This window comes from Mercenaria mercenaria, chromosome 13 (genome assembly GCF_021730395.1).
Source record: "Mercenaria mercenaria strain notata chromosome 13, MADL_Memer_1, whole genome shotgun sequence".
Classification (NCBI taxonomy): Eukaryota; Metazoa; Mollusca; class Bivalvia; order Venerida; family Veneridae; genus Mercenaria; species Mercenaria mercenaria.
In genome coordinates, this window is record NC_069373.1 from 43641014 (window position 1) to 43665357 (window position 24344).

Here is a 24344-nt window from a genome sequence, read left to right on the forward strand (position 1 = left end):
TCATTGTAATTAAAGATTTATTTAAAGACTTAATTGGCCTGATCTTAAGGCCAGATTATTTAAATTTGAATTACCGTAATATCTTGTCAATAATCTGCACCTTCATGTAAGGCGCATTCATCCTATAGCCCACATTTTAAACTTGCACAGTTGTATAAATCAGATTTGTTTAATTTTTAGCTCATCTGATTTTTTGAAAAAGAAAATGATGAGTTATTGTCATCACTTGATCGGTGTCGGCGTTGCCTGGTTAAGTTTTATGTTTAGGTCATCTTTTCTCCTAAACTATCAAAGCTATTGTTTCGTTATTGCTTTGAAACTTGCAATACTTATTCACCTTCAAAAGCTGACTCTGTGCAGCAAGAAACATAACTCCATCCTGCTTTTTGCAAGAATTATGGGCCCTTTTGGACTTAGAAAATATCAGATTTCTTGGTTAAGTTTTGTGTTTAGGTCAACTTCTCTCCTTAATGGTCAAAGCTATTGCTTTAAAACTTGGAGCAGTTATTCACCATTAAAAGCTGACTCTGTACAGCAAGAACCATAACTCTACATTGCTTTTTAGCTCACCTGAGCACAAAGTGTTCAAAGGTGAGCTTTTGTGATCGCCCTGTGTCCGTCGTCGTCGTAGTCAACAATTTGACTGTTAACACTCTAGAGGTCACATTTTTGGTCCAATCTTAATGAAACCTGGTCAGAATGTTACCCTCAATAAAATCTTGGACAAGTTAGATATTGGGTCATCTGGGTTCAAAAACTAGGTCACCAGGGCAAATCAAAGGAAAAGCTTGTTAACACTCTAGAGGTCACAATTTTGGCCCAATCTTGATGAAACTTGGTCAGAATGTTACCCTCAATAAAATCTTGGACGAGTTTGATATTGGGTCATCTGGGATCAAAAACTAGGTCAACAGGTCAAATCAAAGGAAAAGCTTGTTAACACTCTAGAGGTCACAATTTTGGCCCAATCTTTAAATGAAACTTGATCAGAGTGTTATCCTTAATAAAGTCTTGGATGAGTTTGATATTGGGTCATCTGGGGTCAAACACTAGGTCACCAGGTCAAATCAAAGAAAAAGCTTGTTAACACTGTAGAGGCCACATTTATGATTATATCTTCATGAAAGTTGGTCAGAGTGTTAATATTGATGATCTTAAGGTCCAGTTTGAATCTGGGTCATGTAGGATCGAAAACTAGGTCACTAGGTCAAATCAAAGGAAAAGCTAGTTTACACTGTAGAGGCCACATTTATGACCATATCTTAATGAAACTTGGTCAAAATGTTATTCTTGATGATCTATAGCTCAAATTCAAATCTGGGTTAGGTGGAGTTAAAAACTAGGCCACCAGGTCAAATCAAAGGAAAAGCTTGTTAACACTCTAGAGGCCATATTTTTGACTGTATCTTCATGAAACTTAGATGTTAAACTTGATGATATTTAGGATAGGGTCGAATCTGGGTCATGTTGGGTCAAAAACTAGGTCACCGGGTCAAATCAAAGGAAAAGCTAGTTAACACTTTACAGGCCACATTTATGACATATCTTAATGAAACTTGGTCAGAATGTTAATCTTGATGATGTTTAGGTTAAGTTTAAATCTGGGTCAGGTGGGGTCAAAAACTAGGTCACTAGGTCAAATCAAAGGAAAGCTTGTTAACACTCTAGAGGCCACATTTATGACTGTATCTTCATGAAACTTAGTCAGAATGTTAAACTTGATGATCTTTAGGTCAAATTTGAATCTGGGTCATGACGGGTCAAAAACTAGGTCACGGTGTCAAATCAAAGGAATTGCTAGTTAACACTTTAGAGGCCACATTTATGACAATATCTTAATGAAACTTGGTCAGAATGTTAATCTTGATGATTTTTAGGTCAATAGGTCAGGTGAGCGATACAGGGCCTTCATGGCCCTCTTGTTGTAAGAAATATGGCCCCTTTTGGACTTAGAAAATCATGGGTAGGACAATATTTCTATTTATACAGAGACAATAAAAATCAGATGAGCATGATGCATCCGCAAGGCGGTGCTCTTGTTATATTTTTAATTTAAAGAAACCTCTGAAAAACTGCAAACTAAAGCAGATACTGTGTAAATTTATACCACTCATACAAGGCAATAGACACGTCATATATCCTGCATCTGGGATGGGCGTGTGAAATATACCGTAGATACCCATGTATGATGCGCAGCTTTTTTACCCCCGGGACCACCCGTGAATCGTGGGTGCGCATAATATACAGGTATAGACAATTTTCTAACTTCAAAACAAGTTTGTTACAGATGTAAAGGGAAACTACTCCCTGCGCTTACTGTCACCGCTAAAATCTAAGATTGCCGTTACGTTCCGTAAAAGATCAATGGTTTATTTTTCTTTCAAACAAAATTAATTTCATATAAATTTAAAAGTATTTTGATGAAAGAAATGTTTATAAATCACAAAAATTATGATACTAATTAAAGATTGAGAATTATCTTTAACCGAGGTGAAACTGTGAACAGCATAATTGACACGAGGTGACACGTTAATTGCCAGTAATTACTGGCTATTTGATTGTGACAAAAAGACTGTCACACCTTTTATTATTGGTTTGAATTGAGAAGCTCATGTCATTTTGAAAAATACCATTACGAAATATTAAATCAGCTGCTGTTTATTTATTAAAAATAGTTAATTAAAAAGGTAAAACAACAAATAAAACAATATTTTATTGGTTTTATTTTCGAGAAAACAAAAATCGATAGTACCGTGAGACCGATACTGCTCTCCACCGCGGAGATAAAATTTATTACCGGTGTCTATGTAAACTCTACTTTCGTTTTCCATCCACCTCAGAATTGACCAAAAATGTTTTTTTCCCCAGGATTTCGGGCCAAAATCAGGGGTGCGCATTATACACGGGTGCGCATTATACATGGGTGTCTACGGTAGGCAGGACATACAGCAACAACATTGACCTCTATGTTTGACCTTGACCTTTGGGGTACAATCTAATACAAGAGTGATGACTTACTTTGTATCTCAGATTCTGTAAATTAATCTCTTAAATAAAATTTGTGTGTGTGTGTGGTTTTTTCTCTCAATATATTAAACTGTTATGAAGGGCTATGAATTTATGAAAGAAAGAAATAATTAGAAATTTATTATGCAAACCACAAAATCTACAAAAAATTAGATTTCCACGAATAGTCGTGAGCTGTTTCTCAAGCAGCATAATGTCTGCAAGTGCACTGTAAATTTCATTATTGTGGAGAAACTGGCAATTATTGTTCAATACTTAAAAGTCAGTATGTAAAATACACATCCTTTTGTGCAATAATTCATCAACTTTGAAGATTATGACATAGACAGATGAAAGATATTCAGACATCAGGGAAATCAGACCAAAAACAAAAGAAAATTATTACTTATAATTTGCTTTGTATTGACAGTGCATAGGAGATATGAAAATTTATTTTCAAACAATTAAAAATGAGCTTTAAAATTATGTTTTTTAAGTGTTTTAGTGTACAGCTCGTTTAAATGGGTAAGCCCTGTTGATATACTTATAAAATAGACTTGCCCGGTTTATAGGTTGGTCAGGGCTACGGGTATGTATTAAATTTTGCCGTCGGAATATTTCTATAAAATGCTTCTTCCCCTTCCGTTTGCATCCGTCCATGTTTACAAACACGTTTATTTATTTTATGGACTGTATGTCTAAATTTTTGAATTCCAGTATTGTGAGTGTTGATTATGCTCAGATGCTTATAGAAATATCAAATATGTGCCATCATAAAAGCTTGAATTCACAACATCTTATTATATATATTTATCTTGCCGGCGGCCATTGCTTCAGATACTCGTGTTTGCTTTACGGAATTAATACTATGCTTCTATCAGATATAAGCTTCAGATTCATATTAAGACTTATCTAATGTATTGGAAATTGGTAGTGAAGCTGCCAAATGACATGTTCTTGATGATTTAATTTGGGCCGGATGAAGATAAAAAGGACGTTGTCAAATTAATGCTGCAAATTTCTAGAGCTTTCCTACTGCTGATAAGACGCTTTAATGAATGTCGAAATTGACATCGACTTTTGCTTAAAGTAACGTATTTTGAAACGTCCTACTTATCTCAGAGTTCTGTAACAAGAAAAAAGATGTTGTCCTCATGTTTGTTATATTGTGGTAATATATGAGCCGTGCCATGAGAAAACTAACATAGTGCGTTTGCGACCAGCATGGATCCAGATCAGCCTGTGCATCTGCACAGTCTGGTCAGGATCCATGCTGTTCACTTTCAAAGGCTATTGCAATTAGAGAAACCATTAGCGAACAGCATGGATCCTCACTAGACTGCACGGATGCACAGGCTGGTCTGGATCCATGCTGGTCGCTAACACACTCCTTTGGTTTTCTCATGGTGTGGCTCATATGACATCAGAATTGAAGAAAACAAAGGGAACTTGCTTTATTTGATATTGCCCCAACTAGAAAATGTTTGAGCAATTTTTAAAATACATGAAGCCTTACAAAATGCTGCCGAAATCCAAATTTCGCACTAAAAGCAGTTTTTACGCTATAGCCAAAACTGATTGAATTTCTGATAGCAAACATAGCGAAATAGTTAATGGGGAAACCTCATGCATTTCATGTTTTATTGTGAATTTTTCATTACAATTTTACAATATTTCCACATTAATTTACATGCGGTAATAATGAAATGGCTGAAAAATTAATTAGTTTTGCCATTTTTTTTCTGTAGAAATTGTTGTTTAGTTATTTGATTGTCTTTGGTAATCATGCGGCCACATGCTGAGAAACCAAGCATTCCACTGACTCAGACTTTACTCATGCCTAATCTGTATGCTACAAGTGCTTGGTGAAAATAGCGGAATAAGATGGCACTTTATAACCGTTGTGACAGTCACCAAGTAAATTTTTCCCCGACTTGGGCAAAATTCCTGAACACACAATAGAGCAACTTTACAAGCTAATGCTATTAGTGATCAAGAACTTTGTGTTATTGACATCTATGGCTCTATAATGAGCGACAACATAAAATGGAGAGTTCGCGGGCATTTTGTCAGATCGTAGAACTTTTTCATAGAAGGCTTTCTGACTGTGCACTCAATAAATTATGCATGAAATTATGCGTCAAGGTTAAAAAAATGTTTCAAAAGAAAAAAAACAAAAGAGAATTTAAATGCAATCTATGAAATGATTAATGAAGGTGGATTTGAATATTGCTTAAAAGTCTTCATATACTTTGTTTTAAATGTTTTATGAAAAAAAAAACTTGTACAATTATGTGTAAATCAATACCAGTCCTCGCAGCCTTCTGTTTTGGGCTCATTAATTTAACAGCAACAAAGAGATACATGTCTAAGTAACCTGAAAGCATTGCAGAATGCCTTTTAAAAAAAGCTGTAACATTAAAACATAAGTTAAGATTTCTTTTTGTACAGACATAGTAAAGCATGCAGTCCTGTACAATAGAATAGGACAGCTAAGTGTTCTGAGGTCATGGGATAAAAGTCACTTGCCACTGTGGGTTCAAAAGATGGCTTCGGACGTATTTATTTCATGTAAGAAAACACTCCAACTGCAGTGCAGAAGGGATGGTTCTGTTGGGGTGCCCACGGAAATAAATGATTTCACAGTAAACCTGAAGAATGTAACTTGAAACATAATCCTTATCATGCTCGACATGATCTGCACTGTTTGCCATTCAGTCAGTATCTTTTTGGTAAGCACCCCTTTTAACAGTTAATGATACTGTCCAAATTGAAAGATGGACAAGTTCATGATAGAAATTTAGCAGGGTAAGGGTTAACAAAACAAACAATTTATGTATTACGAATATTTTATATCCATTTTCTCTGTACTTTCAGGAGACATTCTGATCAGCAAGCCACTGCCTAAAAGTATCATCGCTGATCAGGGTAAAGATGTCCGAATTTCTTGTGGAGTTAAGGTACCGGAACACCTTAATGAGGAAAAAATGCGTATACGATGGAAACACAATGGTCACTATATTCACGATAAAGATCATTCGGATAAATACACTATAGAAGATGGGGAACAGACGCTTCTTATATCAAACGTAGAAGGGAGTAATGCGGGTGTATACTCGTGTGTGGTAATCATCGACCATGCACGAGATCTAGCAAGCGGCAAGCTTATAGTTAGAGGTTTGTTGAAGCTGTGTTTAATTTTTTATCTTTCGTGAAATTAGTGAAAACAATTAATGTCTGAAACAATAGGCTGATTGCAAAACGGTAAAAATCATTTCGTTTATAGAGTATTATATTGGTATAGAGATATTGGCATGTGTTTTGCGGCAGAGATATTGTATGACATGGGCACAATATTACCCTGCGAAAGAAAGAGTTCTTATTCCTTGATGTAAATATAATCTGTTTATTATACATAACTCATTTACACAATTAATAGAACTGAAAATATCTAACTTCTTTATGAAATAGCACATTAAAATGAAGAGACAAATGATGTCACACACAAGTAATGTAGTTAATATTTCTGTTTTGGAAAAATATAGATGTTAAAGAAGTTCCTTCACGATTTACTAGTAATAAACTAAACTGTCTAAAAAGTATGTACTAACTGTGTTTATATGACTGGCTATGTTTTGATATTCAGTTCAATAAATCGCTGAAAGTAACATTTCAGTATTTCAAGATAATTTTTTCTTTTTTTTTTTAACATTTAACCTGCAGTGATTTTACATTAGAATTTCATTCTTGTCTTTTTTGACACATTAGCGTGTGGACTTTACCTAAGAATTTCATTCTTATTACACATTATTGCGAAAGGATACTGTTTGTTTCTGTATTTTTGTATATTTTGGACTATTTCTGTATGATCATAAAGTACTGTAAGTTTCATAGACTTTACACTGTAATATAAGGTAGACCACAAGCGACTGTAAATTGCAAAGTAATAGAGATAATATTTCTGTTTTGTTACAGAGCCACCTGATGCCCCGCGAGAAGTTTCCATTATATCGTGTTCGGGTAACCAGGTCGAACTAATATGGAAAAAGGGGGAGGACGGTGGGGCGGAGATTACTCATTACCTAGTGCAATTTAATACCTCAGAAAGTCCGGATAATTGGATGTATTACTATGATGAAATTCCGGGCGAAGTTGAAACGACTTATATGAATTTGTCTCCGTGGGGAACTTATAGTTTTAGACTTTTAGCAAAAAATGACGTAGGATTTAGTAAACCTAGTGAGCCAACGAAACAGCAGTGCACAACGCCCCCTGAAAGACCTGGGGGAAACCCGAAAGACGTTAGAACTTTAACTCATAAAATGGGAAAGTTAATAGTTACTTGGACGGTAAGTATTTTGCTTTGTTTATTTGCACTTTCAGTCTTGCCCTTGGGAATCACTGATACTTGAATTATTGGTATATGAACTAAGAACAGCATGGGAATTTTGTTTTAAAAACAAGACTACTCCTGAGAAAAAACACTTATTTTTATTGAAGTTACATTATTAATTATGCTGTTCTTATGAAATCTTTCATAACATTGCTTATGACATTAAGAATTAAAAACTTGTATCACCACCAAATGGTCTAAAAATAGACTTTAGTTCAGATATATTGTAGCTGGATATCTGATGAATATTCTATCCATTTTGCAGCATCTAAATTTGTATTTCATCATACATCAAGTTGGTTTTTTTTAGCTCACGTGAGTTTTTCTGATCGCTCAATGTCCATCGTCCGGCGTCTGTCAACATTTAGCTTGTGTATGCGATAGAGGCTGTATTTTTCAATTAATCTTCATGAGTATTGTTCAGAATGATAACCTTGATGAAATCTAGGCCGAGTTCGAAAATGGGTCATCTCGGGTCAAAAAGTAGGTCACTAGGTCAAATCAAAGAAAAACCTTGTGTATGCGATAGAGGCTGTATTTTTCAACTAATCTTCATGAATATTGGTCAGAATGATAACCTTGATGAAATCTAGGCCGAGTTCGAAAATGGGTCGTCTCGGGTCAAAAACTAGGTCACTAGGTCAAATCAAAGAAAAACCTTGTGTATGCGATAGAGGCTGTATTTTTCAATTGATCTTCATGAATATTGGTCAGAATAATTGCCTTGATGAAATCTAGGTCGAGTTCGAAAATGGGTCATCTCGGGTCGAAAACTAGGTCACTAGGTCAAATCAAAGAAAAACCTTGTGTATGCGATAGAGGCTGTATTTTTCAATTATTCTTCATGAATTTGGTCAGAATGATAGCCTTGATGAAATCTAGGCCAAAGTTCGAAAATGGGTCATCTCGGGTCAAAAACTAGGTCACTAGGTCAAATCAAAGAAAAACCTTGTGTATGCGATAGAGGCTGTATTTTTCAATTGATCTTCATGAATATTGGTCAGAATGATTGCCGTGATGAAATTAAGGTCAAGTTCGAAAATGGGTCATCTCGGGTCAAAAACTAGGTCACTAGGTCAAATCAAAGAAAAACCTTGTGTATGCGATAGAGGCGGTATTTTTCAATTGATCTTCATGAATTTTGGTCAGAATGATTACCTTGATGAAATCTAGGCCAAGTTCGAAAATGGGTCATCTGGAATTAAAAACTAGGTCACTAGGTCAAATCAAGGAAAAACCTTGTGTATGCGATAGAGGCTGTATTTTTCAACTGATCTTCATGAAATTTAGCCAGAATGATTACCTTGATAAAATCTAGGCCGACTTTGAAAATGGATCATCTGGGGTCAAAAACTAGGTCACTAGGTCAAATCGAAGAAAAACCTTGTGTATGCAATAGAGGATGTAGTTTTCAATTGATCTTCATGAAATTTGGTCAGAGTGATTGCCTTGATGAAATCTATGTTGTGTTTGAATATGGGTTATCTGAGATCAAAAACTAGGTCACTAGGTCAAATTAAAGAAAAATCTTGTGTATGCGATAGAGACTGTTTTTTTCAATTGATTTTTATGAAATTTGGTCAGGATGATTGCCTTAATTAAATCTAGGTCAAATTTGAATATGGGTCATCTGAGGTCAAAAACTAGGTCACTTGGTCAAATCAAAGAAAAAACTTGTATATGTGATAGAGGCTGTATTTTTAGCTCGACTATTCGAAGAATAGTCTAGCTATTCTACTCACCCTGGCGTCGGCGTAGGCATCACACCTTGGTTAAGTTTTTGCATGCAAGTACATACAGCTATCATTTAAAGGCATATAGCTTTGAAACTTATTTATTCTTTTTCTAGGTCAATTACCAACCTCACTGGGTCAAGTTCCATAACTCTGACATGTATTTTGAGCAAATTATGCGCCCTTTTGGACTTAGAAAAGTTTTACATGCAAGTTACTATCTCCAAAACTAATGCAGATATTGAATTGAAACTTCACATGTGTCTTCGGGGTTTTAAAACTAGTTGATAGCACCAAGTCCCATAACTCTGACCTTCATTTTGGCCAAATTATGCCCCCTTTTGGACTTAGAAAATTCTGGTTAAAGTTTTGCGTGCAAGTACATACAGCTATTACTAAAAGGCATATAGATTTGAAACTTATTTTTTCTTTTTCTAGATCAATTACCTACCTCACTGGGTCAAGTCCCATAACTCTGGCATGTATTTTGGCCAAATTATGCCCCCTTTTAGACTTAGAAAATTCTGGTTAAAGTTTTGCGTGCAAGTACATACAGCTATTACTAAAAGGCATATAGATTTGAAACTTTTTTTTTCTTTTTCTAGATCAATAACCTACCTCACTGGGTCAAGTCCCATAACTCTGACATGTATTTTGGCCAAATTATGCCCCCTTTTGGACTTAGAAAATCCTGGTTAAAGTTTTACATGCAAGTAACTATCTCCAAAACTACTACATATATTAAATTGAAACTTCACATGTGTCTTCAGGGTTATAAAACTAGTTGATAGCACCAAGTCCCATAACTCTGACTTGTATTTTGGGCAAATTATGCCCCCTTTTGGACTTAGAAAATCCTGGTTAAAGTTTTGCGTGCAAGTACATACAGCTATTACCAAAAGGCATATAGCTTTGAAACTTATTTATTCTTTTTCTAGGTCAATTACCAACCTCACTGGGTCAAGTTCCGTAACTCTTAACACGTATTTTGAGCAAATTATGCCCCCTTTTGGACTTAGAAAATTCTGGTTAAGTTTTACATGCAAGTTACTATCCCCAAAACTAATGCAGATATTGTATTGAAACTTAACATGTTTCTTCGGGGTTATTAAACTAGTTGATAGCATCAAGTTCCATAACTCTGATATGTCCCCTTTTGAACTTAAAACTCTTTTGATATTTAACATTTTGGGTAATAATTTTCAGCTTCTGTGACAATATTTCGAATAGTCGAGCTTGGCTGTCTTACGGACAGCTCTTGTTCAATTGATCTTCATGAGTTTTGGTCAGAATGATTGCCTTGATAAAATCTAGGTCGAGTTTGAACATGGGTCATCTAGGGTCAAAAACTAGGTCATATCATAATCTAAGAAAATGCTTGTTTTATCACAAGAGACCAATTTTTTGGTCCAATCTTAATGAAAATTGGTCAGAATATTTGTTTCCATGAAATCACTAGGTCAAACATGTTTTACACTGTTATGGTGTGTTTCTTAGGTGAGCGACCTAGGGCCATCTTGGCCCTCTTGTTTTTTTTTAATGAGAAAAAATTATGTATTTCAGATTTTATTGCGCACTTTATAGTTTGAAATATTCATTTGATATGCTTAACTTGCAGCCAATGGCAAGATTGCTTCATAATGGCCCAGGTTTTAAATACGCCATTTTCTGGCGGCGGAAAGGGAGCACTTACTGGAACAAAAATATCGTGGAAAATTCAAATGCCAAAATGTGGGAAGTGAGTGTGAATGACACGTATACGCTGTATGAGATAAAGGTGAAGGCCATGAACCAAATAGGAGATTCCCGGCAGCCTGCCTTTATTTATCTCGGGTATTCTGGAGAGGGAGGTAGGTAACATAATGGAGATAAAATTGTAAACTTTCATCTTCAGGTCTGGTATATTGGGTTATTTTCACATGTATTTCACAGTTTCATTGACAACAAGTTTATTAGACCTTTATCACGGACACGGACATGGGAATGTAAATGTAAACGTACTCTGTACTTTGTTCAAATTTGGGGGGTTTTCTCAAACATGTTTTAGGAACTTGTATTAAGAATATATATGATTATAAATAAAAGCGCATAGTGAGATAAAGGTTTAGCCCATTAAAGTAGCATGTTGTATAGGCTAATGAGCGACCTGTGGAGTTTCCACTTTTTCTATTTTACAGAAAGCAGTCAATGCGTAGAAAAAATACAGATCTTTGACCTATTTGTTATTATGTGGGAAAGGGTAGGCTGTACTGAAACAATAAAAAAAAGAAACACAAATAATTGAATAAAAGAAAGGAATATGAATAGAAATTACAATGAATAACTGAGGGTCGATGTAGAAGTGTATCTTGGGTGGGGTAGGGGGCTGTGGGAGGATGAGGGTTTTAGGGTTTGGGTGTTTCGAATAATACAAATTTTATCTATTTTAATGTCTCATATTTTGGTGATCAGTGTGTAAGTGTCAGTGTGTTGGAGGAAAAATTAGAAACAAAATGAGCTGTAACACGGCCTGTAAACACTGGCTCCACCTGTTTTTGGTGGCAAACGAGGTGAGTTGAGTCGAAGAAAGAGCTAATGATACTTCCGAGGTGGCGCTAAGTTATAAAGAAAGTCTACTTCTGTAACAACATGGAACAGAATTTCAGTTAAACGGGTATATGGTTCCAATCATAAAAGGTTTGGATATATTGGCAGCTGCAGCTAATTTTAAACTTATTTGATACTTAAAATAGAGACAAACGTTTGAGGTTAATCTTGGGATATTACATGCTTATAAAAACTCCAGCTTAAGATTCATTTCAGGTTGCTTGGGTCAAGGTTGTTGTATCTAAAACGATAAATCTTGTTCACCGATTTACTATACTAATTTGATTGAACTAGTTTCACCAAACTTGGTTATTACATAGAAAAACAGCTACCGGGAAATGAATTTAGTTCTGATTGAGACATATTGTCACCAGACTTGGTGTATTGCTAAAACCACCTTAAGAATGTATTTTTGGCCGCTAAGATGAAAAAGATCAACTGTTCAAAATTTGTTTTACTGATTGGGTTGATTGTTGTCAGACTGACAAGTTAAATGTCGTTAATTTACAAAACTAAAAGACTATTTTATCAAATTGCAGGCAACAAGTAAAATTAAAGGAAAGTGATATTTTATTAAACTGAACTCGGTAATGTTTCGTAAAATGTAGATATTATATGTGTGTTCGTCTGTGTTCTCCTTACACAGGCAATACTTATTCCTAGCAGAGTATACACTGTCAAGAATTTTAAAAATATGCTGTGTCTTGATAATTAGGCAAAAACATTTGAATTTGGTGTCTTAGAAAATAAAACGCATCTCTGCGGTTATGTTTTTCAATTTTTATGTTTTGAGAAATCCCCCAGATTTTGACCATAGTACATAGTACGTGTACATTGTCCGTGTCCGTTGTAAAGGTCTATTAGTATTATTAAGAATTAGACTGTGTAGTTGTTTTTACCATCATAGACAATGCTTCACCGAGTTTTGAATTCTATGTCGCTGTGATCACAAAAATTGGTGAAATATTAATCATCATGAATTTAACCCAATCTTGGTAAAACTGCTGTTTTGTAGCATTGAATGTTGGGGTAGAACCACCGACTTTCCTTGGATTTCCATTCTTTGTCTGTTCAGTAGTAAGGTGTCAAAAAATTTCTGAAAAGTGCTTCGTACTGCAAAAACTCTTTTGTTTTTGTTTGAGTTTTTGTATTGTGTATGAATGGGTGTTGAGCTTTTCTCTCCTGCCTGGATCTGAGTGTTGCTGTAACATGAGATCATGAATATTTGAGCCGTGCCATGAGAAAACCAACATAATGCATTTGAGACCAGCATGGATCCTGCCCAGCCTGCGCATCCACGCAGTCTGGTCAGGATCCATACGGTTCGCTTTCAAAGCCTATTACAATTAGAGAAACCAAGCAGGCTGGTCTGGAATCATGCTGGTCGCAAATGCACTATGTTGGTTTTCTCATGGTGCAGTTCATTTGGTTTTTGTACAAAGTATACAGCAGTGCAGTTATTTACATCAAAGTAGATATGCTATTGTTGGGTGACTGTTTATTTTTAGAATAAAGTCTCCTTTTTACATTATTAACATTTAGTTTATACTAATTTGTTTTAGCTTCATTGTGATGAAAGCTTCAAGCTTATTGGAACCACTCTCGAGTCCGCTTCCTGGAAAAACCAGTGCTAGTGTCATGGTCGTAACCCCAGTGGGGCTTGAACTCATGATCCCTGGATTAAGTGGCCGACACCTTATCCACTAGACCACTGCTCCCTAATCATTATTTATTAGGAAGCAGGAAATCAGACATGAGCTATTATTTTTAGCTCGACTATTCGAAGAATAAGTAGAGCTATCCTTCTCACCACGGCGTCGGCGTCACACCTTGGTGAAGTTTTTCGTACCAGTCCACATTTTGACAAAGTCTTTTGAGATAAAGCTTTGAAACTTTCAACACTTGTTTACCATCATCATGGCCAGTTATAGGCAAGAGTACATAACTCCATCAAGGATTTTGGCTGAATTATGACCCCTTTTGACTTAGAAATCATGGTTAAGTTTTTCGTACCAGTTCATATTTTGACAAAGTCTTTTAAGATTAAGCTTTGAAACTTTCAACACTTGTTTACCATCATCATGGCCAGTTATAGGCAAGAGCACATAACTCCGTTAAGGATTTTGGCTGAATTATGGCCCTTTTGACTTAGAAATCATGGTTAAGTTTTTCGTACCAGTTCATATTTTGACAAAGTCTTTTAAGATAAAGCTTTGAAACTTTTAACACTTGTTTACCATCATCATGGCCAGTTATAGGCAAGAGCACATAACTCCATCAAGGATTTTGGCTGAATTATGGCCCCTTTTGACTTAGAAATCATGGTTAAGTTTTTCGTACCAGTTCATATTTTGACAAAGTCTTTTAAAATAAAGCTTTGAAACTTTCAACACTTGTTTACCATCACCATGGCCAGTTATAGGCAAGAGTACATAACTCTGTCAGGGATTTTGGCCGAATTATGGCCCCTTTCGACTTAGAAATCTTGGTTAATATTTCGTACCCATTCATATTTTGACAAAGTCTTTTGAGATACTTAGCTTTGAAACTTTCAACACCTGTTTACCATCACCATGTCCAGTTGAAGGCAAGAGTACATAACTCCATCAAGGATTTTGGCTGAATTATGGCCCCTTTTGACTTTGAAATCTTGGTTAAGTTTTTCGTACCAGTTCATATTTTTTGTAAAGTGTTTGACATATGGCTTTGAAACTTTTATCATTTGTTTAGTATGATAGTCTCTATCTGTAGGAAAGAGAAAATAACTCTGTCATCTATTTTTGCTGAATTATGGCCCTTTTTGGACTTTGAAATTGGTTCTGTTTTCATACAAGTCCATGTTTTGTCAAAACTATTTGACATATGGCTTTTAAACTTTGAACACTCGTTTATCATTATGATTTCCATCTGTAGGCAAGAGTACATAACTATTTTGACTGAATTTAATATGGCCCTTTTTGGACTTTGAAATTGCCTCATGTCTTGCCATTTAGTGCAAGACTTATCGAAATCAAAGTAATATAGGAACATTGTTTGTCTTATTTATTTATTTCTTTTGTCTGAATATCCGTGGAAATATTTTGACTCCATTCTTCAATCAATTCTTCGAATAGTCGAGTGCGCTGTCATTAGACAGCTCTTGTTTCAGCATCCAGTTCTGAATTAAAAATGTTTTCTGAATTCTGATGTAAAAATGTAATGTGAATTTCTTAGTTATATCTATTCAGGAAATATAATTTCAACCAATTTCAAAATTTCCATTCCCTATATTTTAAAAAGTTGAATACCATGAAGACATATCTACATGAAACTGTGCTTTTGGTTCATACCATACAATTCAGGTCCCTAGAAATTAAATGTTTTTATAGTACCATGGGTTTTCACTATCAAATTTACCTGGATTTAGATGACCAGATCGTATCCTACAAAACAGTCTTATGATTAGTAGAATATTTATTTCATAACATTTTTCAGAACCGACTGTGATACCAAAAGACTTCCGGTTGGACCGGACGAAGCAAGTAGAAGCACATAAAGCCCATTTTATCTGGGAGGCTGTCGATACCGCAGAGGGCAAAATACAAGGCGAATTTAGGGGTTATAAGGTTAGTTTTATTTTTCTGCTGAATGAAAAAAATCGTGAGAAATTGTCACAAAAAGGAAAGTCAGAGTTACAGCAGAACCTCTGTTGATGACACCTCTATAAAGTCAAGATATTTATAGTCAAACCTATGCCAAAGACCACCTCTTAATAAAGGTCATGCTTATAAAAACCACTAACTTTTTTCCCATTATCAGTTAACCTTTAGCCTTCTGGTAGCAAGTGTTTTTGCCTTTGCCACAAGTGCAGACCAAGACCAGCCTGCACTTCTGTGCAGGCCGATCATGGTCTGCACTGTTCGCTATTCTGTCAGTAAATTTTCAGCGAACACCACTTGGAATAATAAGTGGTACTGCCAAAATTTAATGGTAGACTGGTCCATTTTAGAAATTTAGCAGGGTAAAGATTAATAGTGTAAGTATATGTGTGTACTGACACTACCTGTCCAAAAAGACAACTTTGCAAGAAGGTTTGACTGTATTCTAAATTTTATGATATGAAATGATCATTTTTAAAAGAAGAAAAGTTACATCTTTATAATGTTTTAGTGTTTTATTCTTTAGTAATATTCAAAACACAGACTTTTTAAGTGTGACAATATTAAGACGTCGAAGGAAAAAATGTCTTCCACAATTAATTTTTGCAATTACTGGCAATTTTTCATCATTATACATTTTCCCTCATCTCTGTTGTACTAGACAACTTTTTTTTTCGCAATAAAAGAAAGTAAAGTGATTATTAAGAAGTATTTTGTCTGAATGAGAAATTACAACACACCATAGAATTGGCATTTAGATGTCTGTGCTGTTGCGTATAAATGAGATATTTACATTTTTCATTTCGGAATCCATTGACTCAACCGATGAGTCTAGTACAACAGGATCAATATTTCGTTCCTTTTTATCCGTATTTTGATTTGGCTCTTGAATAGTTCATTCTAATCTGCATAGAAAATGGTTACACATAATTGTAAGAAATGGAGGAAGGTTGATCTATCCATTCCTTTTGTTAAATAGGGTAGTTTCAACTTTGGGTTTGTTGAAAGTTTTTGCATTCCATTTTTTGCAATTCCTGAAACTGAATGCGGGATTTATAGTTTGCAATTTTACATCCAGCCCAGATTTCCAGAAAAGCCTGAATTTCTGGAAAATTTTGTGTGTTGAACCCTAAATTTGTCGCTAGGGGGTATTTATTTGAACTTAAATGACTTGTATGATCCATAATGTGTGATGGGGTTTAAATAAAGGGCCATGCAGTATGCATGAAGTTATTGCCCTTGGTTAATTTCCAGGAAATTATATGTGTAGACTGTAATTTTAAATTGTTGTCATTGTCCCGAACTTAAGGTTATAAAGCTGAGTCCTGGGACCAGTCTAAAAGCTCCAGCTTCTGATTGGTGGATCCTGTGCTCAATCTTGAAATTGACCAGTCACAAGATTGCTTTCTGAGACTGCGGCACGGTAGACAAATTTTGAATTCTGGTTATCCACATTGACTTATCATTAAGAGAATTGTAAACTTTTATTTCAGTTGCGATATTGGAAGTCAAGTGAGGGTCGTCACAAATGGAAAGAAGTAGATATATTAATAACAAAAGCTGACCACGGGAGACTCAATGTGAGGGCAGCTATAGATGACCTGCCAGCATATACGGCTCTCAGGGCACAGGTCTCTGTGATGAACACCCACTATACTGGGCCTCCCAGCCAAACAATTGACTTCACTACTCCAGAGGGAGGTAAGGCTATAACAATTTGAGCCACGCCATGAGAAAACCAACATAGTGCGTTTGCGACCAGCATAGATCCAGACCAGCCTGCGCATCCGTGCAGTGTGGTCTGGATCTATGCTGTTCGCTTTCAAAGCCTATTGCAATTAGAGAAACCGTTAATGAACAGCATGGATCCTGACTAGGCTGCGCATATGCGCAGGCTAGTCTGGTTCCATGCTGGTCGCAAACGCACTATGTTGGTTTCCTCATGGCGCGGCTCAAAATTTTGACTTTGAATTCATTAGATTCCTGTTACACTGGGCTCTTCCGACATTTTGTATTTTCCACTCTGAAAGCATGGGGGATAAGAAGATAAGGTATATCTGTTTGTTTGTTCGGGAGTGAGTGTTTTCAACAACAAAGCTTTTACAGATAATTATGTCTCCCAAATCCATTGGATCAAACATTCTTTTATTTGGGTTCAAAGTCAAGGTTTTACTTGAAGGTCAAAGATCAAATAGAAAGTGTATCTGAAACTTCAGCTGTGACCCAGTTTTGGGAAGACAAATTTTTTTTACATAAGTTCCGCAAAAAAAGTTGTTCCACAAGTAAGAAAATTGTTTTGCTGAACATGTTTATGAGTGAAAATAAATTATTTCGCTGAACAGCTCAACCCTAAATTGTCGAGAAAAGTGGAATGAGTAATTAAGCCCATTTCTCCCAAGTAACTTGAATCAATAATTTACCAATAAATAGCTATTATTTAAGAAGGCTGCCGGTAATTTCAAAGTTAACACTAAAACCTTTTGGTAAATTACAGTAATTTTGAAATAGACATCTTGTATAATTTACAGACACATTCATTTTGCTGTTTCTCCCCTAATTTTCAGCAACCTAGTGTTCAACAAAATGTCAAAAGTCTTACAGAAACTAATTCATAAATGGTAAAAGCTTTTTTGATTTTCCCCATTTTTTTCTAATGGACAAGACTATTGAATTTGACAATTAGTGGCTTAAAGACAGTAGTAAACGTCATCTTTAAAAGTGGATGGGGCATCTTTGAAATAATCTGTTGTCAAAAAAAAAATGTAATAACTGTCTCTGGAATTATAGGGAGAAAGTTTTATGTATTATGCATTTATTTGGGATGGTTGTAACATAATCTTGGTCAAAACTGTACAAATGTTTTTCAATGATTTTGATATAGTATCCATGATACTACATACAGTAAACCTCACTTATAAGGAATTCGGATATAAGGAACACTCGGTTATAAGGAACGGTTTTCAATTCCCCGATCTTATTCCTTCTTTATTCAATGTAAAAATCCTCGGTTATAGGGAACTCGGTTATAAAGAACACTCGGTTATAAGGAACACTTTTTCTAGTCCCAAAGTACGAAATTCAACGGAAAACCCCTCGGTTATAGCGAACAGACACAAAGAATATTGGAAATAAACAGGAGAATCGCTGATGACGTCAGAGTAACGTCGGCACTTTCACGCGATTTTATGCACATGAATAAACATATGTTATTTCATTTCTATGATCTTTAGTTTGTTATTTCACGGATATGATAAAAAGAAAATAAATAATATCATCATTAACTTATAGTTACTTGAGATTATGTTTGAGAGCTAGATGTATTAAGTATTTCAAGTTAACAATAGTAAATGAAAATCAGTCGCGAACATGGTCATGTCATACTATCCTAAATAAATGTGTTAATTACGCGTGATAGTCCAGTTTACCAAATTTTCAATTGTAAAAATTATAGCAGGTGCTAAAATGGACAATAGCAAAACTATAGGTATAATTTACGCTTTAGTCTGTATGTATGGCGCCATTGTCTAGTCGTAATGCACTGTATGTCATAAATATCCTACTTTTAAATTTTAATTGGTAGTGTAATTTAACATTTTTGTATTAATTATTTGAACATTTAGTTTATACTAGTATCGATGCCTTTTCACATAAAGTGCTGTCGAGCAAGGTAAGGGCTGCAACATATCTTATGATCATAATGTAGTGCTCTCCTAAAAAAAGAAGATAGAAATAGACGACAAAGAGACAATTAAATCACGTCAATCTTACCGACGTACATTTTGGCTTAGTTTAGGTTCAACACTATTTCAGTCATATACACGCAGTCAGTTTACCTTACCATCTCTCTAGGAAAGGGCTGGTACTAGACAAAACTTTCTCACATAAAGATTCATGGTCGACCCGGAGCCCTTTTCAGACGTCAGTCAAATAGTGTTCGCTCTAAAAATTGTGTTCGTTATACAAACCTCGGTTACAAGGAATTAGTTCCCTATACGGATATAAGGAACCTCGGTTATAAGGAACAATTTTTAGAGGTCCCAAGCTGTTCCTTATAAGCGAGGTTTACTGTATCAGGTTTTATATAAAACCATGATACTAAAATATCAACACAGATATGATATTGTAATCATCGCCGGGTGTTTTTCAGATCAATTATTATGTTAATTGTTGCTGAGGCGAAAGTTGCAGGATGGTAGGGCAAATTGATAGAGGAAGAGATGGTATGTTAGTGATTTTTATCTGAAAATAGGCAGAGGATGGAACTACTAAAATCCACACAAAGACCAATTTCTATTACTATACTTATGATATAATTGCATTAACTAGATAAAGTAACAACAATGCTTTAATTTAATGAAACTTAAAAAATAATGTCACCCTCAGTAGTGTGAGCTTCCATAATGTTTCACAATGTTACAATGTACTATGTTTATCAAAGGGAATGTATGTTGTCTATAAAGGAAATGTCAATTTTTAGCGGTGATCTCGTTTTGGCGGATGATAGTCCCAGAGTTTACACATACCAAATGTAAATAAATATGCTGGCGAATTTACTTTATATATTATGAATGTATATTATCTTTGGTGGTTGGGGATATTTGATCAGAAAACATTGACCTAATGACGGTTGGAAAGCTGGTTACTGACATCTGCACTCTTATTTAAGTTTTTGAGCATTTGAATATAGTATACAATCGAAATTGTCCTACCGTCAAAGATGGTCTTTCCAGTCGGCGACCATTTCGAAATTGATTGACCAATCAAATAGTTATCAACAAATCAAATCAAAAAGCTAAACTTAGATCTTTCATGTTCTAGGGCCTCCAGAAAAGGTAGACTCACTAAGGATTCTGCTAAAATAAGATTGTTCTGCATTTAGTCAATAAGGGCACAGAGAATTGTATCTGAAAATACTAAGGGTAGTTTTATTGCATTACGGTAGTTTTCAATTTGATGCCATTGTTAAAAAATCTATATATAATTTACCAATCGGCTTGCAATACAATATATTTCTGTGAAATATTCTTTATTGTCTATTCTAACACAATCCGATTCATTTTCCTATTAAACAAAGAATACAGAAAACAGTGAATTATTATACAACAAATCACTGTTCTGACGTCACAATTATTACGTCATGGCGTCAAATGGCACAGCGGCACGCTGGAAAAGAAATCGATTGAAAACGGGCAAATATTTAGTGAATGTCATCAAGAATCCTTGGTAACGTGTTAGAATCGAAATAATATATCTCATTTAGTGATTTGCTCTTGAATAAATCATTGTTTGTCATTCAGATGTGTATTATTATATCACTCGGGCTGCGCCCTCGTGATATAATTCCTTCGCATCTGAACTCCAAACAATGATTTATTCAACGACAAATCACTGGATAGATAGATAGATAGATTTATTTCGATAATTGAGCAAACATAACATAGTTACAATACATGCATATAATAAAATTTATAATCACATATAAAAGTTGTCATATGAAGTAATGTGTTATGAACTATGTCAGTCACATCAATATCAAGGATGACACAAGAAAGAGAAAAAAAAATCTCTTATTTCCATTGTGGTCCTTGGTACCAATGGTCTGACATAGAGAGGCATGAAACATTAACATGAATATATATAAAAAAAATACCGAGTTCATTATTATAAAATAACGTATATGTTATGCATAATCAATATGATCTCAAAAAGCGCCTGAGATATATTATTTCTTAAATATACTTTTACATGAACATTACTGGCTAGATGTTATTGTAAAATACCAAAGGGAGATAGTTTTGAATATTGTCACGATTTGAAATTATGCTATATTCGGTGCTTTTTGAGATCATATTGATTATAGATAAATGAACCATTTCTGACTACTGGGCCACCCATTTGGGAGATTGGTTGCGTGTGAATAACATAAAAGTTTAGAACTCAAAATCCAATAAAATAATGGCTTGAGCGTAAGGGCATTAAAATTGGAAACTTAAGTATTTTTTGGGAAAGTAAAATGAATGATGATAAAAGTTATGTTGATTTAACGTTACGAAATTCAGCTTGTGTGGTAGAACAGCACCAAAAAGGTTAATAATAGATAAATTTTTCTTTTAACATATTTACTTAACATTGATTGAATAAAGGTCTAACGACTGACGGTAACTTAAAGCACTTGGCGACAGCTTCCTGCATTTCTGACCAGCACCATGGTAAAGGGTCGTTCTTACTGGTATTTGAACCCGCAACCTATGGGTAGGAGTCTCCTGCACTGACCCTTTATCTGTAGATTATTGACAAGAATTTACTATTGTCTTTAATAAACAGATAAATTATTGGCCAGAGTATATAATCTTATATAAACTGATAAGTGGTTGGCCAGAATTTATCATTAAAATGGAGGAAAAGTAATTTATAACAAATTCGCCATTTGAAAATGATATTATTGTCACTTCATTCAACTGATCAATTTCACATATCGATTATAGCAATGCATTCCACCACTACCATACCATTTCCGACCTCATTACCATCCTTATGGGACGTCAGTGGTGTGTGAATTACATAAAACTTTTCCAAGCTCAAAATCCAATAAACTGCTGGCTTGAACATAAGGGCATTAAATGAGAAACTTATGTATTTTTAGGGAAGCAAAATGAATTTAAAAGTGATGCTCGATTTAACATTAGGACCCTTGGTTTGTACAGAAAAATAGAAAAAATATATTTAAGTAGCCAAAAGCTTTTTGTATGATATTGTTAAATGCTGTTGAACACTAGAAAAGTTGTATTTTCTAAGATTTTAAAGCTCACCTATTCCCAAAGGGGAAGTAGACATATGTGCATAAATTTAAATTAGATGTTTATCTGCCTCTGAGAAAAAACAAAAGAATTTTTTACTATCTAAAACAAAAGCCCTTGTTAAATGTTGAGTTTGTTCATCGTTTCAAAAGCACAAAAGCATCTCAGATATTCGACTCCTATTGTCTTAGATTTTTGACTCCTTTTAAAAGTTTTTTTATTTCCAAGGGACACTTTGCAAGTAATTCATACGTGAATAAGTTTGTACCAGACGCCACTTTCCTAAAATGCAATTGTAACAAATTTTGAGAGAAATTTAGTTTTACCCAAGTTGCTTTAAAGTGGCACGTCTAATTCCATTTCAGAAAGAATTTATAAGATTTAAGGTGTCTGTAAGACTGCTGTCGTTAACAGAAGTTCCTATATTTAGAACAGAGAATGTATGTTCACAGTATGTCTTCAATAAAATGTAATTATCAGCCATTTACGTTTTATAGATCCATTTTTAGATTGAATTTAAAGCGCATTAAGTAATGGTGAAAAACAAAATTCCTAAGGAGAATTTGGAAGGCTACAAGATATATAATTAAGTTCAGAACTACTCTTTTCTTGAGCAATATTTTAAATGTTTTCATTAATCGAGATTTTGGTCAGGGAAAGCACTAATTATTCTAGTCTTCTTTATTTACTAGAAACCGAGAGCTAAACCACAAATTGTTTTTCCCCGATCCATGCGTTACTGGAAAAAGAATTTGATTGTTTTGTGTTTGCATTTTAAAATTTCATACTGTAAAATATTACGTTAGATAATTATAGATGATGGGACTCCGTGGCCGAGTGGTTAAGGTCGCTGACTTCAAATCACTTGCCCCTCATCAATGTGGGTTCGAGCCTCACTCGGGGCGTTGAATTCTTCATGTGAGGAAGCCATCCAGCTGGCTTACGGAAGATCGGTGGTTCTACCCAGGTCCCCGCTCTTGATGAAATAATGCATGGAGGGGCACCTGGGGTCTTCCTCCACCATTAAAGCTAGAAAGTCGCCATATGACCTATCATGTGTCGGTGCGACGTTAAATCCAAAAAAAAAAAAATAATTATAGATGAACAACATATCAGCCTAGATCGAAATTTAACAGAACTGCAAAAAAAACAACTTTCAGGAAACACCAAAAAGCTAATATTTTCAAAAATGCCATATCTGCAAATTAACATTTAAAACCTAGCAGAAACATACATTTTCTTATATATCTTAATATTGCTACAGAGTATTGTGGAATATTGATATGTTTCAATTATGCATGTTTGTGACGTCTAATGCACAATGCATTAGACATTTGATGATCAGACTTTAATCTATATTATTCAATATCAGTTTATTAGTGAATAAAAAGCAACATGTTTTCCTATAAATTAAATTTAATTGATTTATAAGATAACATTGATGAAGCATAAAATTGTGCACATCAGATTACAGTTGACTTGGTACTTACGACCACCTGTATTAGGCAACTTTTCTATTAAACGACCACTTAAATTTGCCCCTCCCCACCCCACTCCCATACATCCTATTAAATGACTTTTTCATTATGCAACTTGTCATTCTGTATTTACCAAAACCTATTAAGAGACCATTCTATTATGAGACCTTACAAGGGACCGCCAGAGTCTACTGTATATGTACTCAGTGCATATATGTCTGTTTGACCGCTGGGAGTCTAGACCATTCACCATAATATCCCTTCCTAACTTGACTAACTTCCGCTTTTATACAAATTAGTTTATTCTATAGTTTCACATTAGGTGTCAGAATATTTATACGTCTGAAAATGACAAAAGAAAAAAGCAGTTGTTCGCTAGTGTGCACATTGTCTTCTTCAAACGTGGCCATGTCTTCTTCAAACGTGGCCAAAAGTATGTTAAATTTTATTTTTTTTAAATATACAAAAAATGTAGTACAATTCTCTAGTTATCTCCCTTTTAATCTGAAATGAAGTGCCTTGATTTGACCTTTAAACCTTCAAGATTCAAATTCTTTTATGGTAAGATCAGATGGTAAGAGTTCCTACCCAGATGCATGTTCATGAGGAAAAAGGTTTGTCATATTTCTTCCTTTAAAGTTGCAGTACACTTTATTAAAATCTAGCAAATTTTCACTACGGTAGACAAAATTGTCTTTTTTTACAATTTATGC

At 34.8% G+C, this 24344-nt stretch overlaps 1 protein-coding gene across 3 annotated transcripts in view; it reads left to right on the top strand.

Moving 5' to 3' along the window:
* The window catches only part of LOC123528556 (neuroglian-like), a 132678-nt gene that overhangs the window by 86526 nt on the left and 21808 nt on the right, over positions 1 to 24344 (top strand). For all 3 annotated transcript variants that reach the window (XM_053521637.1, XM_045308357.2, XM_053521638.1), the window contains exons 3-7: positions 5884 to 6183; positions 6982 to 7355; positions 10751 to 10982; positions 15193 to 15323; positions 16850 to 17057. In XM_053521637.1, coding sequence (XP_053377612.1) covers positions 5884 to 6183; positions 6982 to 7355; positions 10751 to 10982; positions 15193 to 15323; positions 16850 to 17057 — 1245 coding nt within the window. The remainder of the gene's footprint in view (positions 1 to 5883; positions 6184 to 6981; positions 7356 to 10750; positions 10983 to 15192; positions 15324 to 16849; positions 17058 to 24344) is intronic.